The sequence below is a fragment of the Acinonyx jubatus genome, chromosome B3, assembly GCF_027475565.1.
Source record: "Acinonyx jubatus isolate Ajub_Pintada_27869175 chromosome B3, VMU_Ajub_asm_v1.0, whole genome shotgun sequence".
NCBI lineage: Eukaryota > Metazoa > Chordata > Mammalia > Carnivora > Felidae > Acinonyx > Acinonyx jubatus.
Window position 1 is genome coordinate 132,535,824 of NC_069386.1, and position 19,344 is coordinate 132,555,167.

Sequence of the window (19,344 nt, forward strand, 5' to 3'; positions counted from 1 at the left end):
AATGCAGTCCTAGCTAAGAATAGACAGATGGAAGGAAGCCTTTGCAAAAAAAAAAAAAAGTGTGGTTCTGGGACCAGCAGCGTCTCCCAAGGGCTTATGAGGAATCTGGAACCTCAGGCCCCACGGCAGACCTGCATTTCCCAGGAAAAGAGCTGTCCTGATACTTCCCAGAGTCCCTTCTCTGCTTAGGTCTCCTCCGAGGCCTCTCATGCCAAAAAGTAGCTAGAATCCAACCCTCAACCCTCTGAAAGTCACGCACTATTAAACCTAGTTCCCAGGGGAAATAACAAACACTAACAGAATAACAGGATTAGGGATTTGAAGCAGGAGAATTCATAATGGAATGATTAGATCCGAAATCATGAAAACAATCATCGTAGTAAGTAAGTGTTACTAGCCCTCACCACACGCCAGCCTCCACGCTAGACCATTTATATGCGTATCTCACTTAATTCTCACAAATATCCTACCGAAGTTGGTACTGTCATCCCCTGTTTACAGATGGAAAAACTGAGGTTCAGAGAGGCTCTGCTGCTTGCTCACTGTCCCAGCCAACGACCGGGAAAGACCCGAAGCGAGAAGGGACAGCCTGAGTCAGGGGAACAAACTTGCTGAAGCCTGCTTCACAAGGACGGCTGAGCAAACCCAACTGTGGAGCCCCTGCCTCAATCCTGGTCCCCCTTCTTCCCGGGCCAGCCTAATGCCAGTGCCCTCAGCAGCTGAAGAACCGAGTGGCCTGTGCTTCCTGCATTTTCCTTCTGGTCTGATCCCTGAGGACTTTGTTTCACGTTACAGCCCTACATAAAAGCCTATATAAAAAAGAGGAAGAATGGGGCACCTGGGTGGCTCAGTCGGTTAAACGTCCGGCTTGATTTTGACTCAGGTCACTATCTCACGGTTCGTGAGTTGGAGCCCCGTGTCGGGCTCCGTGCTGACAGTATAGGGCCTGCTTGGGATTCTGTCTCTCCCTCTTGCTCTACCCCTCCCCTGTTCATGCTCTCCCTCTCTCTCTCAAAATAAATAAATAAACATTAAAAAAAATAGGAAGAATAGCCTGCAGGAGCCCCTGCATTGGGAGCTGAGTGAAGTTTCTGTGTGCTCTTGTCCTTGTCTTATCTGCTGGTAATAAACATCATGTTGGAATGACTTCTCATTGTTTTGTTTCACAGTTTAAATAACTAGGTTTATTCACTGGCATCTCGAAGCAGAATCTGACTGAAGTCTCATAAGGGGCCGAACTGGGCAAAGTCCCGAAAAGTCTGCAAGGTGGATATGTACAAAGCTCAGTTTTAGGTCATTTTAAAGGTTTTAAGGAATTAGGCTCTTTAAAGAATTCAGACTCTATGACTCTTCCTATAGGTTATCATCTCAAGACCCTAGAATCTTTCCTGATTAACACGGACCATGTGATACTCTGTGCAGACATGGGACAAGGTATTTTTGTATGTTCTCTGCAAGTTATACCTTGTTATGCCCATTTTACAGATGAGGAAACTGAGACCCAAGTCTCACAGCCAGGAAGCAGCCAAACTAGGGTGGGAATCAAGGCCTATCTGATGTCCAAGTTCCAGCCCTGTCCATTCCAGAATGCACAGCCTTCCCATCTCTGCCTTCTCTTACACATCTCGGAGACCTATCACAGGACACCTAGTATTTCAGCCACTTCTTTTGCGTCTAATCTCCCTTCCTTGACGGTAAGCCCTGGAGACAGCCCCAGGGCCGTGCCCAGACACCCTGTCCCCTTGGTGCCCAGACCAGAGCCTGGCACCAATAGATGCTCTGTTTACACTGGTTACATTCAACACTGGCTGAATAAAAACTGGCTGGCCTTCAAGAGAAAGCCTCAGGCTAGCACCATCCATCTTCCAGAAGGATCCATATGTGTCCCTACCTGCCTGCTCATGCGCTTTGATCAATGAGAAATCCCCGGGGCCAGGAGGGAGAATAAAGGCATTGCTCCTAATTTCACAAATGACCAGAAGATCTCCTGCAGCCCCTGGGGTAGCACGGCTCCAGGAAAAGGCTGCTAGCTCAGTCGCAGAACATTTCGTGAGCATGGTGAAGTCACTGACGAAGTCCCTAAATTTGCCACTAAGCCAAGTTAACTGGCAAAGCCAGAACCAAGAATGTCCACCCAGAGAGGTGACACGTCGAGCCCCAGTGGGGACGCATAAACAAGTGACATCCACAGTCAGGGACCTTGGTCAAAGGTCTGAGGCAGTGCACTATGATAGGAAGGTTGCTGAGTCGGGGTTCAAATCCTGGGTGCTCCGGCTCCGCAGCCCAGCTCCCCTCTTCCTAAGGCCTCGGCACCCACACTGTCAACCCCACCCCAGTCTGCTTCTACGAGGTCCTTTGGCCAGCTCAGAACCCTTACTAGTGTTTGATTTTACCTTTTGTCTGCGTCTGGGGTGCACCCAGGTAGGTATAACTTCCCCGCAGCAGCACAGGGTCTCCTGGCCGACTAACCATGTCCATGTGGCTCTCCATCGCTAGAGAAGCAGGCCACCGATCTCCCAAGGGTCCAGGATCTGGAGGACACATCCTAACCAGCCATGAGTCCCACCACCCTCGTGGAGGTGGCTCCTGGGCCGAGCACCCCCAAGCCAAGATGCCAGCTTTCTGGATGACACAAAAAACTTTCTTGTCACATGGGCTGCAATTCATGGGTCACCGTTCAGTCTACAAGTGTCCTGGGTGATCCAAATTCACAGCTAGGGGTTGGGGGACTAAATCTGCAGCCAAAGTTTGTTCCAGAAGAAGCAGGGTCTAGTCACCTCCAAAGCAGAACCCAAAAGAGAGAAGTCAAGAAGGAAACTCAAGGGCACAGGAGACCTGTACACTGAGCCTGGCCCTGTCTGGCCTGTAGAAACAGGTCATAGTCCAATCTGGGCATAAGGGAGGAACCCACTTCTTTGAAAATGGGTCCAAAACTCAGGAAAAGGGAAGCCATGGTGAAACTGTCCACTTGTTTTTTAAGCAGATTGTCTTATAGTTTATGAGGAGCAACCAGGGCATAAAGGGGACAAAAGATCAGAGTGTTGCCTATAAAGCGGTTTGCCAAAAAAATTTAATTTGAACTGGATCAGGTCTCCAGATCTATTAACAGTTTACAGAAAAATAGAACGGATGAAGGAACATGTTATAAAAACGTGGTGAGCCAAATGTCAAATGTAAGGAATTCTACAGGACAAACCACCTCTTCAACTAAGCAGCAAGACAAACAAAAAAGATTAAGAGCTATTACCCACCCAATGCAATTTGTAGACCTTACTTGGGTCTGATTCAAACAAACCAACAGAAAAGAAGACATTTATGCCATGGCCCAGGAAATCCGACCACCTGGATATTTAATGATAAACAGGAATTAAAGTTGATTTTTGTAGGTTTGATAATGGCCTTGTGGCTATTTTTTTTTTTTTTTAAGAATCTTTTGTCTCAAGGGGTGCCTATGTGGCTCAGCCAGTTGAGCATCCAACTCTTGACTTGGGCTCAGGGCAGGATCTCACGGTCATGAGACCGAGCCCCGTGTGGGGCTCTACACTGTGTGGAGCCTGCTTGGGATTCTCTCTCTCCCTCTCTTTCTGCCCTTCCCCTCCCCTCCCTCTCTCTCTCTCTCTCTCTCTCTCTCGCTCTCAAAACAAACAAACAAACAAATAAATAAATAAATAGTAAAAAAGTAAAAATAAAGAATCTTTATCTCTTAGAGATACATTCTGAAGTATTTAAGGATGGAGTTATACAATGCCTGACATTTGCTTTAATTAATCCACTGGGGGAGAATAAACACCAGCAAGGCTGGTCTGTGCTGAGAATTACAGCAACTGAGTGATAAGTAGGTAAGTGTTCATTATGTTCTCCGTGCTTTTGTCTAGGTTCAGGATTTTATAAGACAAAACTTTTAATTACAGAAAAAGAAAAGGCAAGAGAAAGCCCTCATGTTTAATCAGGGCTCCAACATAGACGCTCTGGGAGGCTTTAAACAACCTTAACCTTGCTGAGCCTCATCCAGAGCCTGAATGGCTTCAAATCCTGGCTCATCCCCGTTTGCCTTGACCCGATTTCCTAACCTGTCTGTGCTCCGGGCCCTTACCAGTATGACAGGAATGATGACAGTCCTACCAAGCAGGGTGGAGGTGAGGAGTAAACGTGTTAATTCACATGTAAATATTCACAGCGCATGCAGCACGGTGGAAGTGTTTGCTGTTACTACTGATGCTACCGGTGATCACTCTTACTATTTTCATCTCGATGGGGAAGAGAAGACTCTTTTGGAGAGGCTGTCCTCCCTCCTAGGACACCAAAGGTCCAGAAATGTTTCCCAGCTCTTCCTGATCACACTTCCTCCACAAGCTCAGACCTACATTCTCCTCTTCTAGGAGGTGAGAATTGTGTCCTCACTTCCTCCACTTTTACTGACAAGGTCCCCTCTTGGTGCGTCTCCCCTTGGCCCGTTTTCAAGCCCACCTCTCGCATTCTTGTTCCTGGAGGGTACAGTGGGCGGAAGCAGCCTCCCTTCCCCACCCCTTCTCTCGCCCTCTCCCCTGGGACGCCACCTCTTACAATGCCCAGAAGGACCTCTGTAGATCAGGAAACGGTGGGGTGGAGGGAGGGGAAGTTAGAAAGAACTCAGAACTTACGAATGCATAAATGCTCAACTTTTTGGAAATGGATGGGCCCAGTGCCAGTCCTCGCCAGGGCTCCTTGATTCTATTCTTTTTACAAAAGGGCCATTATGAAGGCTCTGCATCTCCCGTGTGACAGGTTGGGAGCCATAAAACTGCATGACGTCACAGGGACCAGGCGATGAATAGGTTTCCCAGCCATGTCCTTATTCTCAAGGGCACTGGGATCCTGGAAAGAGGTCCGTGGGAGGGAGGAGGACACTTCAGGGGGCCGTGCACCAGCCCCAGCTGCTCCACAGAGGGGCCTCCACGGCCCCCCGCCCCCCCTGCCCAGACGTCAGGCAGAGCACCCTATATCCCAGCCACCCGAGGCCGCCTCCCGAAATCCTGGAGCACCTTGGTGGGTTACTGTGCCCCCGTCCTCACTACAAGTCAAAGCCAGGCACTTGGCGCATCGGGCCCCATAGGACATCCTGGAAGAGGGGCACCGCCCCCCAACCTCTCCTTCTGCACATTTCCTTTTGGAACCATTTCTTTTCTACCAGACAAGAGAGTTCGTGCGGCCAAGTTAGGAAAGCGTATGCTGGCAGTCAGGCCAGTGGACTCCCAGCCTACCTGTGTCATTACTAACTTTTTGGAGTCCCTGTTCCCTTTCCTGTAAGACGAGGAGGCTGCAGTTAATTGCTGAAGTCCTTTCCAGTTACAACGGTTCTGCTTGTTTTAAGGAAGTGCGTGCCACTCCCTCCACCAAACCATGCCCGTGGCTCGACTGGGACCCATACTCTTTGCCTTTGCCCACTCATCTATATTCAGAGTGACCATCAACCAGCTCTCCCCTCCCTCTCCCCCATCTCTCTCTCTCTTTCCTTCCCTCCGTCTCTCTTTCTCTGACACACACACACACACACACACACGTCCCTTGAGACCAGTAAGAATGGAGAAGTCTGGGTCCAGGTGTATCCAATTTCCCCTCGCAGCTCTGAAGACACTCATTTGCATACTATTTCCATGCATCCAGATGGACATGGAGGCTCATTTCCATGAACGTATAGAAGACGTTACAAATAACCAGCACAACTTCTCTGACAGCTCAATACTTCCGAGCCCTGAAATGGGACCAATAAAAGTCTCACTAGGTACACCAGTGGTCTCCTGAGGCTTTGGGGTATAGGAAGAAAGTACTAGAACTTCAATGCACACTTATTTTTATCACATCCTCTAAAATGTTCTGTTTTAATGTATGCTTTATACTCTTCAAACCATATTAGTATACTAGGATATGTAATACGCATATCATGGGGCTCCAGGCTCAAAAAGATCTTATATATGGGGTCCATGATCAGAAAAGGCTGGAGCCATCATCCCTCTAGACCATCCACCAAAGCTGGAAGCAGTTACAAAGCAGTTACGAAGGTTTGGGTCCAACCATCAAAGCTACCATCCAGGTAACCCTCCACCAAGACCACACTGGCCACAGACACCAAAGAGGGCATGGGTCCAACCACCTGCCAACCCCCTTGGGGCCTCCTAGCATGTGGTGTTGCCTTCCCCGCAGAGGTCTACTCTTGCTGTGAGTTCCCATAACTGAGGCTCATTTTAGCCAAAAGAACATGGGCGCCCACCCAAGGAACCCACTCTCTTTCCAGAACAGTTGGCCATGGCCTTCGAGACTTCTTTTATTTCAAGAGCATACATTCCATTCAAGGGTGAGGGGTATTTGAAGAGAAAGTGATGGTCTTTCTAGATCTTCTCTCTGGGATTCACTGAATTAGATCAGATGCATTTACTATTGGACAGAGAAAACATAAGCTTGGTCTTTAGACAGATGATAGACGAAAATAAAGAAAAAACAAATTGGCTTTCTGGACAACTGTCACGTGACTAGGGTTGGGAGGGTTCCCAGAGACACAGGCTGCTAAGAGTGAAGGAACTTTGTAGAAGGTAAGTCATTGTTTGATGGGTTAGGACTTCATCGTTGCCGGGTTAGGACTTCACCGGAGCACAGGGCACAGGGAGCCTGAGATGCTGGGATACTCACCCACACACTGGTTGCTTTCATCCATCTGGTATCCAAAGCGGCATATGAGAGGCCTCGAAATCGTGGGGTAGTTTGGAGCTGATAGCGGTGGGGCCGCTGCTGGGTACGGACCTGAGTAGGGGTTCGAGTAGGGGTTCGAGTAGGGCCCTCGGTACACTGGGTTTGTTCGGGGGATGCATAAATACCCGCCATTTTGGTTAACACACATCATGTCTCCTCGGCAGGCCTCAGGGATGGTCCGGCATTCATCAATGTCTGGAAGGGCCACAGAAGAGGATGAGAGTTAGTGGCTCCCTGGCCACACCGTGCATGGTGCATATTGAAGCAAAGGACCCCAAAACACTCTTTACCCCAGCACCTGCTCCCAAACAGTGAGGGCAGACCGTGGCTCATCACCGCAGGCATGCCCAAATGTTGGCTAAATTGAATCAAGTTGGCCAGTGTCACCCAGAGACCACATCACAAGCTGGACCACATCCACAAAACCCAAGCAAACACTACCAATTAACATAAATAGAAGGTGACAGTAGCAATGAATATATAACCACTAAAATAAAGAGTGTTTTATCTGTGAGTGTACCATCTAAAACCATCTCTGGTGCTCCCATGTGCCCATAGGATGCTCGGGAAACACCGCGATGGACCTAATCATTGTTCCCACTTCAACTCCAAGTGACAGCTGGGCAGGGGAGAGAGTCCCTTGCATCAAGGAAGACAAGGCTTGGCTGAGAGCTAGTCACTTGTTAAGAAAGTGGAGGCTTACTTGGAAGTCAGCTCACACTGGGCCACCAGACGGGCCCGTTTCCAGCCCAGGCTGGTGTTCCGCCCGGAGCAGGAAGTAGGTTCCCTAGAAAATCAGCCACGCTAGGCTGGCACGGGGGACGCCTGGCCTCTGGCTCCAGCATGGGCAGCCCACTGCCTGAACCCGCACACTGGGCCCTCTCACCATCCTTGAGGTCGTTCCATGGGGGAACAGAGGCTGGGGGAAAGACGCCTGGGTCCCAACAGCTCACCCCAGCCGGCTCATCCGAGAAATGCACCCCAACTCTCACCTCAGGAAAGGGTAATGTGGAGGCTCAGCTGCCCCATTCTCTAGCTGTAGGCCTGAGACCCTCCGTAAGTCTGAAGGGACAGAAAAAAATGGCCGCTGCCCCCTCTCACCCCTTGGCCCATCCTTGTCCCCCAGCACCTGGACTCAAAGTGCAAGCCTAGATTTTCCAGGGTTCTCACCACTCGTCATTTTTTGGAACCATCTATCGCCCCTCCGGTTCTCAGCTGATGTGAGCTCAGGGAAGACAAATGATCTGGCTTCAATCAAATGTAATTAAAAAGCTAAATTCATCCCGGAGGTGGGGACAGGTGGGGCTGCCTTATTATCTTTTGACATATGCTATGCTCCACCCACCACAAACTATGCTATACTCAACGTCCTTTCCACCCCTGGTCTTTGCTTCTGCCGTTCCTTCACCTGGAATGCGGTTTCTCAGGATCCTATTCGTCCGTCAGTGCCCAATTCAAGTGTGGCCTCCGTGAAGGCTTTCTTTACTGACCCCTGACATAAGACCTCACTCCCTCCCCTACTTTTGCAGGGCCCATTGCTGTCACCTTAACTTTGCAATGGCTTTATTCCACCATGTACAGAGTTCACTCCCGTCTGGGTCTGCCTCTCCCACTAGATGACGTACTAGGAGGATAGCCCCCGAATGTCAATCCTAATCCTCGGAACCTGTGACTGTATCAGGTTACCTGGCAAAGGAGAATGAGGCAGCAGGTGGAATTAAAGCTGCTAACCAGCTGGGCTGACCTTCAGACGGAGGGATTACGTGGGTGAGCGCAGTGTAATCACCTAAGTCCTTAAAAGCTGAAGAAGAGGAGGCGGGAAGGGTTGATGATGTGGAGACGTGACGATGGGAAAAGAAGAGATCCCAGAGCCCGTGAGGGACTTAACTCACGGTGGTGACTCTGAAGATGGGCGAGGGGACCATGAGGCTGGGACTGAGGAGGCCTCTTGAAACCGGGAAAGGTCCTCTTCTGACGGCCAGCAAGGACACAGGGGCTTCAGTCCCACAACCATCAGAAGCTTAATTCTGTGGGGCTGTAAACTGGTGCGGCCACTACACAAAACAGCATGGAGGCTCCTCAGAAAATTAAAAACAGGGGCACCTGGGTGGCTCGGTCGGTTAAGCGCCCGACTTCGGCTCAGGTCATGAACGCGCACAGTTCGTGGGTTCGAGCTCCATGTGGGGCTCTGTGCCGACAAGTCAGAGCTTGGAGCCGGCTTTCGATTCTGTCTCTCCCTGTCTCCCTGCCCCTCCCCCACTTGCAATCTGCCTGTCTCTCAAAACTAAATAAACATTTACAAACATATTTTAAAAAATTAAAACATAGGGGAGCCTGGGTGGCTTGGTCGGTTGGGCATCTGACTCTTGATCTCGGCTCAGGTCATGATCTCACAGTTCATGGGGTTGAGCCCCATGTCAAAGGATTCTGCTTAGGATCTTCTCTCTCCCTCTCTCTCTCTCTCTCTCTCTGCCCCTCTGCCCCGCTTGTGCGTGCTCTCTCTCTCTCTCTCAAAATAAATAAATAAATATTAAAAAAATTAGCAACAGAACTACCATATGACCCAGCAATCCCAATTCTGGGTATTTATCCAAAGGAAATGAAAACAGAATCTCAAAGAGATGTCTGCACTCCTGTGCTCACCGCAGCACTATTCACAACAGCCAAGGCCTGGAAACGAGCTAAGTGTCTGTCAGCAATGAATGGACAAAGGTGGGTTTATAGCCAGATACATAGCTTCACACACACACACACACACACACACACTCATATTTATACACATACTCAATGGAATATTATTCAGCCATGAGAAAGAAGGAGATCATGCCATTTCCGGCAACATGGACGGCCCTGGAGAGCGCTATGCTAAGTGAGATTAAGTCAGACAGAGAAAGACAAACACTGCATGATCTCACTGACATGTGGCATCAAACAGAGCTAAACCCATAAAAGTAGTGAGTAGAATGGGGGCTGACGAGGGCTGGGGGCTGGAGAAGGCCGGGAAAGGGACAAACAAAGAAGATGGGTAAGTGCCCCGTACAGTCACGTGCAGCACTGGGAGGACAGTGGACAATACTGAACTGCATGCCTGAAAACTGCTGAGAGAGCAGATCTTAAATGTTCTCATCATAAGAAAAGAAACGTCATTACGTGCTGTGACGGAGGCGTTAGCAAATGCTGTGGTGGTAATCATATTGTGATACAGAAGCATATCAAATCAAGTTGTGCACCTTAAACTCATACAACGTTAGGTGTCAACCATATCTCGATTTAAAAAAAAAAGGGAACTGGGGCGCCTGGGTGGCTCAGTCACTTAAACATCCGACTTCGGCTCAGGTCATGATCTTGAGGTTCATGGGTTTGAGGCCCACATCGGGCTCTGTGCTGACAGCTCAGAGCCTGGAGCTGCTTCGGATTCTGTGTCTCCCTCTCTCTCTGCCCCTCCCCCACTCATGCGCGCGCGCGCGCGCGCGCTCTCTCTCTCTCTCTCTCTCTCTCTCTGTCAGAGATAAATAAACATTAAAAAAAGCAAAAAGAAGAAAGAAACTGAATTCTGCCAACAACACACATGAGCAAAGGCAAGGATTCTCCCCTAGAGCTTCCAGAAAGGGGAACAGCTTTCCTGGCCCCTCGATGTTGGCAGGATCTACGGAGTGCTACCCCTGTAGCACTTCTGACCTACAAATAATATAGATAACGACCTACAGATGAGCTGTAAGATCACTTTCTGTCGTTCAAGCCACTGTATTTGTAGCAATCTGTTACAGCAGCCACAGCGGACGAATACAGATGGAGAGCCCCTCGGGGACGTGGCCCAGTTCTCGCTCATCTTCGCCCCCCGCAGGCCTCAGCCCCGGGCTGGGCACACAGAAAAGGATGGATAAAAGGGCATTATTGACTTCAAGCATTCTGTGGCCCTGTTTTCTTCCATAATCCAGGCCAATACAGATTTGATAACATCGAGCAACAGCTGGGTAGGAAACAACCCGGCAATCAGTCTGTCCCTGAACGCCCCACCCGGCACAGGATCCTCAGTGGCCTCATACCTAAACACTGTCCTGACGAGCGGTCCAGATCGAAACCGTTAGTGCATTGTTGCTGCAGGAAAGGAGAGAGGAGAAAGAGGTAAGGCCAATTTCTTGGCTGTTTTTTTTTTTTAACTATAAAAGTATTACAAGGACATCACAGAAAGTTCAGGAAATGAAGTAAAGAAAAAAAAGCATCCATAATACCAACACCTGTATTATAATACCTATTTGCCCGCTCTTCGTTGGAGTATTTTCTTATAATCATTTTACACTTAGCATTCCCCTTTAACCGCCACCCCCCCACCCCAACACACACACGCCATTGCCTCAAAACTCCCAATTTTAGCAGATCTGGGACCATTTCATGCCCTAGTTATGAAGAGCAGTGATAATCACACCTAATCTGCCTGAAGATGAGCCACATTCCGTGTTTGCATCTTTCTGGGAATGGATAGGACTGCTTTTAAGGGCAATCACTCTCTTCCTCTGGGTGCCATCCGACCTCCTCTCCTCCAGGCCCGCTGTGGGTGCCCTGCCCCCTGTGAGATGCCCTAACCTAATCCTCTAACCTAAAAGCTACACAGTGAGGCAGTCAGTTTTCTACGAAAACTAGAATTGGGGAAATCTCTCCACTTCAATCTCAGCAAGACAATTACACAAAGATGCTTCTAGAAATAGATCTCAACAGTCCCCACAGGGTGCGGTTTTCACGGGCAACTTGAGTTACAACTTTATGAACTTCGGAAAGTGTCATGGGGGCCGACAGTAGGCCTCTGGGGAAGACCCTGGAGACAGACATTTTATAGGAGTACAGGGAAAAGGAATGTTTCCGGCTACAGGAACCCCGTCCCTGGCCGTCCCTGAGCTTTCAGGGGTTTGGCTTCTCTGAGCTCTGGGCTGGTTTGTGGAGATGATGGATTTGGCTGGCATTCATGGGAGTGGGCTCAGGAGTGTTAGGTCCCTGGGACAAAAGAAAAGGAGCAAATGAGCCAGGAGGCTGTGCCGTCCAGCTTGGGAAACCAGGGGACCCAAGTCCAGCCCTGGATCATCAACTAAGCACCAGTGGGGGGTTCGATTCCGCCAGCCCGCCTGGCTTCAACTTCCTACTCCAGCTGCTACTCACCATACAACTTTCAATGCCTCCACATCCTCACCTTTAAATTGGGGGCAACAGTACTCACTTCGGGGTGGTTGTAACGACCGGAGGTGTTGATGTATGCCAGGTGCCCAAAGCCCAGTAAACACAGTACTGGGACCATCACCCTCCCCAGGCCTGAATGTCACCACCTGTCACCATGAGGCTGGGTCAGAGGACTCCAAGGTCCTCCCAAGATCTAAGTCTCTGTGACTCTTCCTTAGATCCTTTCCATCCCCAATAGCCTGAATCCATTTCGAAATTCTTAACAGGAAGGGAAAGAACATTCCCCCACCTGCCTGTGGGCCCTCAGCCCTGCTCAGTGAGGCCTTGAGCCAGAGACAAAGAGGCTGCTCTGGGTTTTCAGGAAGGATGTGCCCACATTCTCAAAGGCTGACACAAATGTGGCTTAATAAAGTCTGGGTGCTACAGGCCTCCGGGGCCTGACTCCGCCACCCTCCACACTCCCCAGAGGGCTCCGCCCAGAGGTGGGTCCTCTGCCCACCTCCTCCAGCCAGAAATGGGTCTGTGGAGACACAGAGACTCACGTGGGCACCACCGCCCTCAAGGACTACAGCACCTTTGACTTTTTAACATTTACCATAAATCGAGACCCAAGGGACACAAGTAAGGCAGCAGATCCAATCAGAAGTCCTGGATTGGGAATCAGGACACTGAGGTCCCAGCCCTGCCATCTATAAAGTACGACCTGGGGCAAGCGTCAACTTCTCTGAGCCCGGCTTTGATCTCTGTACGACCCAGAGCTCGGCTTGGGTGAACTGCAAAGCCCCTCCCAGCCCCACAATCCTAGGATTCTGAAATGCGTGGCTGGACACCCTCACCCTGATTTTTAGCACGCTTCTAGATAATACACAAAATAAAAATCATACCTGTGCATTCCCGGGACTCGGAAGACAGAGAGCCAGAATGGTAACGGTGAGTATCCTGCAGAGCAAAAAGCCGGGATGTCAATGCCCAAGAAACTTCCAGAATCAAGGTCTGGGGATAAACATGGGTCTCATGTTGCCCATGCATTTGCAATGGTGACTCCACGGGTGCTTATATATGGTGCTCCAGAGGTCAAAGTGGACTCCAGATGCCCCCAAGCACCCCAGACAGAACCATCCTTCTTCTACTGGCTTCATATGTTGGGATAATGTGTTAGATAACTTTTTTTTTTTTTTTTAGTAAAAGGTTTTGCTGCTTCAAAGACAAAACTCTAAAACCCACCGCTGTGGCACACACTAAGTCCTGACCAGCGGCTTGGTCTTCACTTCTGACACAAGGAGATCTGCCTGAGTTTTGAACGTCTTTATTCCGAAATGGTTACAGAGAGAACAAGCCTCAAAAGATGCAAGGAAACTGCAAATGTGAAGCACCTGAGTTTCTATGGAAGAGAGGGGTCTCGCGAAAGTCGCCTAATCCCAGGGCATGTGTCCCACGGGCCCCGATGGCGAAGAGGGGCTGGGGCACCTGGGCAGCTGGGAGAAGAATGAACACAGAGGCAACGCTTGGGAGGAGGAGTCTGGAAGCCCCGGGTCAGGCTGGCTCTCCATTCACAAGCCAGCAAACCTCTCTGAGCTTGTGAGTTCTACCCTTCATCACCCACAAGCTTCTATCCAATAAAATCATGGTCACCAATATGCTTTCAAAACACAAAATAGTGGGGCGCCCGGGGGGCTCAGTCAGCGAAGCGTCCGACTTCGGTTCAGGTCATGATCTCACGGTTTGTGAGTTCGAGCCCCGCATCGGGCTCTCTGCTGTCAGCGCAGAGCCTGCTTAGGATTCTCTGTCTCCCTCTCTCTCTGCCCCTCCCCCCCTCAAAAACCAACAAACATTTAAAAAATATACAAAATAGATACCACCTCACATCCATCAGGACAGCTATAATCGAAAGAGCAGAAAACATGTGTTAGCAAGGACGTGAAGAAATTGGGGCCCTTGGGCACTGTTGGTGGGGAGATGATGCAATCTGTAGCCGCGGGAGCAGCGCCCCAGAATATTAGAAATGGATTTACCATATGATCCAGCAATTCCACTCCTGGGGAAACACCCAAAAGAAGTGAAAGTAGGGACCTGAAGAGATATATGTACACTCATGCTCATAGCAGGTAATTCACGACAGCCCAAAGGGGAAAACAACCCACGAGTCCGTCCACAGATGAATGAATAAACAACATGCACACCGAGATATTATCCAGCCTTTAAAAGGAAGGAAATTCTCACACCTGCTGCCACATGGATAAACCTTGAGGACGGCATACTAAGTGAAATAAGCCAGTCACAAAAGGATAAATTCAGTATGATTCCATTTTGACGTAGAACAGTCAAAATCCTAGAGACAGGGGCGCCTGGGTGGCTCAGTCGGCTAAGCATCTGACTTCAGTTCAGGTCACGATCTCACAGTTTGTGAGTTCTAGCCCCCCATCGGGCTCTGTGCTGTCAGCTCAGACCTGGAGCCTACTTCAGATTCTGTATGTCTCTCTCTCTCTCTCCCTCTCTTAAAAATAATAAATAAACATTAAAAAAAACTTAAAAATCATATAAACAAGGAGCAGAATGGCGGGTGCCAGGGGCTGAGGAGAAGAAGGAACGGGGAGGTAGCGTTTCTTGAGGACAGAGTTTCAGTGTTGCAAGATGAAAAGGGTTCTAGAGATTGACTGCACAACGTGAAATGTACTTAACGCTACTGAATGTATGCTTAAAAATGGTTACAATGGCTTTTAAAAAAAAATCTGTGTATGTGAAGAGCTTTATTTATTGCTATTAGTGCTATTAGCGTTTAGTTCAATAGTGATTTCTCTGGGCAACCACCACTTGCCAACACAGACCCTAGACGGAAGAGCTCCCAAAACTATGACTCAGTCGCTGCCATGGGGAGCTGGTTGTAGAGCCACTCGATAACGTCTCTACGCTTTGTATAGAGGGACACTGGGAGAAACATCCAGAGAGCACCATAACAGCCAGGCTCGAAGCAGAGACAGGAAGGTCAGAGAAGGCTTCCTGGAGGAGGTGATCTTGAAGACCTGCTCCTATCCATATACACCTCCTCTTTAAAATCGCTCCCTTCATGAAAAGAATGTTCGATACATTACAAAGCTCACTCAATCCATGACACAAGACCCATCTCGATCGGCAACACTGGGTACTTGGAGGGCCCCAGGATTGAGGTGACATCCAGAGGGAACAGAACCCTGATGTGGTGCTAGAAGACGCAGGCCCGCTTCCTTCCTCTGGTCCCTGATCCAAAGAATAAAGACCCTGAGAGTCCACACGCTTTCATTTCGTGTAAGTGCCTGTGTGAGCCAGGTTCTAGAACGCCGGAGACAGCTCTGACCTTATAAAGTGCAGAGCCAAATCCGAGGGTTTTTTGATATTTGCGACGGCCAGATTTATATCTGGAAGGAATGAAAGAACAATAACAAATTTATTTTCCAAGCTGTATATTATGAATTTCAATGTTTTCCTGTTTCTTCACATGAAGTTTCCTTTCGCTTGGTTATAAAACCCTGTCTCGTTTATGTTGGAGACAGAACAGCCTGACTGAATGCAGTGGGCTCCAAGAGCGAGTGGAAAAGCCGTGCTAACCCCATTTCTCCCCCTACCCCCGCCTGCCTGTTCCCTTTGGCCGGAGGGCAGCTCTGGGACAGGGCTCCTCTGAGAGGTCCAGCCTGCAGCCCAGCCTCCTGGGAGAGCCACAGCCAGGTCCTGAGGGCCAAGTCAGTTCCAGGCTGATCGAGAGGGTTTTCCGAAAATGAAAGAACCCACGCCCTTCTGCTCCCACGGTCTCTCAAATAGTTACACCTTGTCACGAAGAACTCCAGAACACTCGAAAAACTATAGGAGTTCTAGGGGAGCCTCTGATGTTCCCAACTGGTCCCCGGAACTTTCAACATCAGGTGGGTCCACCCATTTTGTGCACCAGCCTAAACTGCAAGGAAAGCCAGAGAGACCAACGGTATCTCAGGGCTGTCTGTCACAGAAGTGCTGGTGGCCAGGACAGGCATCACACACACACACACACACACACACACACACACACACACACACAGAGTTCATGTGTCTAAAGCAAGCCACATTTTCAAGAGTTCCATAGAGAAAAGACTGCAGATATAATCTAAAGTTCTTCAAGGTTGAAGGCTTACTTGACTGGAATTGCAATTTCCTTAAAGAACAGCAAAACATTTGCTTACATGTATTTCTGTCTGTAGTCCCCGCTTCTCATTGGCTTGAAACTTCTGGGTCGCATGCCCTTTGTGAATCCCACACAGACATAGAGCAAACCCAAGTTGGGGATGTCCAGCTAGCCCGGCCGCTTGTCCAACAGCCAATGCAACAAAGCAATTGCTAGTAATTGCTAGAGAACTAGCAATTGGCCCCCCAACTTCAGAAACAGATATATATCCTAAAACGGCTGCCCGTTGGGAAAAGAAAGGAGAGTCGGGCTCCGAGGGTTCCGCAGCTCTCTCCGGGACGCGGACTTCTGCAACTGTGTTATAAAATACCCACTCCCGAAAGAAGGCTTCAAGATGGAAATTACAAAGGCGCAGCTTTTTATAATTAACAATATCATTGCATCACTAGCTAATGCCTTTTCCAACATCCTGACACAGCCTGAATCCCAGCCATAGCCATTTTCCACCCCTCGGGTTTTTCAGTAAGCTTTCCAGACCCTGGAGGAAAAAGTCCTGAGCGGGCGGGGGGAACCTACCTTTTTAATCCTGGCATGTCCAAGATGCGGGAGCGGGAGCGGCAAAGGGGAAACGAGAAAGCTGGCAGCGCGGGACCTCGGAGCCGGCCCTGAACTTCAGCTCCCTCTGGGCCCGAGCGAGCGAGCGAGCGTGGGGCTGGCCGGTGTGTTTATTCCAGGGGGACGAGCCAGTCGTGGGGTGGACGAGGGGAGAGCCTGGGTGCTCCGAGCCACTGGAGAGCCCACAGAGAAAGCACCTGGTTTTGCTTAGCCCTTTTCAGTAATTCAGCATTAAACCAATTGGAGGAGGAATTTTAAAAATGAACACTTCATTTTCTAAGTATGTTAAACAATGCAAATGGGGCCTCAGTCTGGACACAGCTGGTTCAGATTACAGCGCTCACCAACTGGCTAGACTCCTCACAACAATCTTGGGGCGTCTGCCAGGACCCAGCGCTGGGAGGAGAGCCCTGTCCCGCGCCCCGCCGGAGCAGCCGCACTCGGGCTCCCCGCATCTCTACCGGAGGCGATTGGCGGGCAAGTCCGGGGGGGGGGGTGGGCTGGGAGGGCCTGTTGACCCTTTACTTCCCACCCCGCGAGGACGTCCCTGCCCGGCTGGGCCGGTCAGGCCGAGGCGGTGGCGGGTGGCGGGTGGGGGTGGGGGGCTGGGGGCGGTGGCCTGGGGACGCCCCTCCTCCGGGAGACGGATGCCTTGAACTCACGACAGGCACAGCGACGGGGACCAGAATCGTATCAAGTATTGGGAAGCCAGACCCAGGGAAGCGGAGGCCTGGGGGCAGCGACAGGAGACTCACGGTTTTCCAGAAGAAGGGGTGGAGAGCACGACGGGGTGGGGAAGAAGAGGAGGATGGGATCTGGCCGATGCTAATGGGAGACAAGGAGCTTGTGCAATGCAAACCTTCGCGAGGACGCTCGCCCCGCCCCGCCCTCACCCCCTGATTCTGGAGGGGCATGTTCTGACTTCAGTGAAAATATCCAGAAACCGTGCACCTTACACGTCCTCAATGTGACATCTCAATCCAGCTGGGAATTTTTTTTAATTAAAAAAAAAAAAAAATCCTCGACTCGAAAATGATTTTAACGAGTGAAACAGATTTGAGAAGACAAAAAAGGACAGTCAGGGAAAGCAGAATGATGGATAAGAACAAGAGGCATGATGTTAAGTGTTTTACATTCGTTGTATCAGTGGTTGCAAACTATTCCTTCCTTTCTTTCTGTTTTTAAGCATTGGAATCTTTCTGTGGAATGAAGTCTTCTCAAAGACACTAGTCTATGAAAGAGGATGGTTGGATCGGCAGTAGTCCAGATTGCTCCTCTCCTCCCTGCATCTCCCCATGGGCCCCTCAACAAAGCCCTACTTACAGCTGGGAAGGCACTGATGAAGTCCTTTCTCCTCACCTTAACTCCATGCAGTAGGGATTAGCATCTCCGTTGCAGTAGAGTGAGATGAAGAGAGGTTCCTTAACTCCCCCATGGTCACACAGCTATTCACTGAGACAGCTGAGACTCCAAAGTCTACATAGTTAGCCTTCCCAGAGGCCAATCTTTTTAGTAAATAAATGGAATCCTACTCTAAACATGCATTCAGGGAAGCCTGGCTGGCTCAGTCAGAAGAGCATGCTACCCTCGACTTGGGGGTCATGAGTGTGGGCCCCAGGTTGGGTCTAGAGATTGCTTAAATAAAAATTAAAACGTTAAATTTTTTTAATGTTTTTATTTTTTTTTTAGAGAGAGAAAGAGAGAGAGACAGAGCGTGAGTGGGGGAGGAGCGGAGAGAGGGGGAGACACAGAATGCGAAGCAGGCTCCAGGCTCTGAGCTGTCAGCACAGATCCGATGCAGGGCTCGAACCCAGGAACTGCAAGATCATGACCTGAGCTGAAGTTGGACGTGTAACTGAGCCACCCAGGTGTGCCAAAATCTTCAAAAAGTAATAAAAGTAAGAGTGCATTCAACAACAAATAGCAGAATACTAATAGTTCTTGAAGCCGTGTCCATTGTGCTCTCCTATTTGTGTATGTTGAAAATTTCCCATAACAAAACATTGTTTACTTCTTTTTTTAAGTTTATTTATTTATTTTGAGAGAGAGAGAGAAGTGGGGAGGGGCACAGAGAGAGGCAGAGAGAGAGAATCCCAAGCAGGTTCCCCACTGTTAGCACAGAGCCCGATGCGGAGCTAGAACTCATAAACCGTGAGATCACGACCTGAGCTGAAACCAAGAGTCACACGCTTAACCAACTGAGCCACCAGGAACCCCAATAAAACATTTTTTAAAAATACATTTTATTGGGCCACCTGGCTGGCTCGGAGGGAGGAGCACGAGACTCTGGATCTTGGGGTCGTGGGTTTGAGCCCCACGTTGGGTGTAGAGATTTCCAAGGTTGTTGTGAAAGTTTATAAAGAGCCTTAACATCCTTCAGTTGGGTACCAACAGGGTTAAATAAAGTAAGGGACTTCCCAAACTGGACAATTATGCAACTGACAATAAAAGCTAGGTAAATAAGCATACATACTGGATGACTCCTTTTATATAGAATTCTGAGGGAGGTAGTGATTGCGAAGGGCATTTCTGCTGATAACATTCGAATTATCAATCTGGGTAACTGGTTACACAGTATACGCTTAGGACTTGGAGGGTCTTATGTATGTTACCCATTTTTTTAAAGGACTAAACCAGCTCCATGCATGCTAACATTGAAGGGTTTCCAGTAGAGTCAAACTGGCAGAATGTTAGTGATTTCACATAGC

At 49.5% G+C, this 19,344-nt stretch overlaps 1 protein-coding gene across 5 annotated transcripts in view; it reads right to left on the reverse strand.

The window, feature by feature from the left end:
• Positions 1-17,009, reverse strand: part of FBLN5 (fibulin 5) — an 80,042-nt gene extending 63,033 nt beyond the window's left edge. Inside the window, exons 1-5 of one of the 5 annotated variants that reach the window (XM_027066445.2) lie at positions 16,598-16,993; positions 13,752-13,770; positions 12,777-12,831; positions 10,770-10,821; positions 6,664-6,918 (exon numbers count right to left, since the gene is read on the reverse strand). In XM_027066445.2, coding sequence (XP_026922246.2) covers positions 6,664-6,918; positions 10,770-10,821; positions 12,777-12,831; positions 13,752-13,762 — 373 coding nt within the window. In that variant the 5' untranslated portion in view covers positions 13,763-13,770; positions 16,598-16,993. Of the gene's footprint in view, positions 1-6,663; positions 6,919-10,769; positions 10,822-12,776; positions 12,832-13,751; positions 13,771-16,079; positions 16,406-16,597 lie in introns of those variants that run through there. The other 4 variants (XM_027066446.2, XM_027066443.2, XM_015086272.3 and 1 more) reach the window with 4 other exon arrangements.
• Between the last annotated feature and the right edge of the window lie 2,335 nt (positions 17,010-19,344).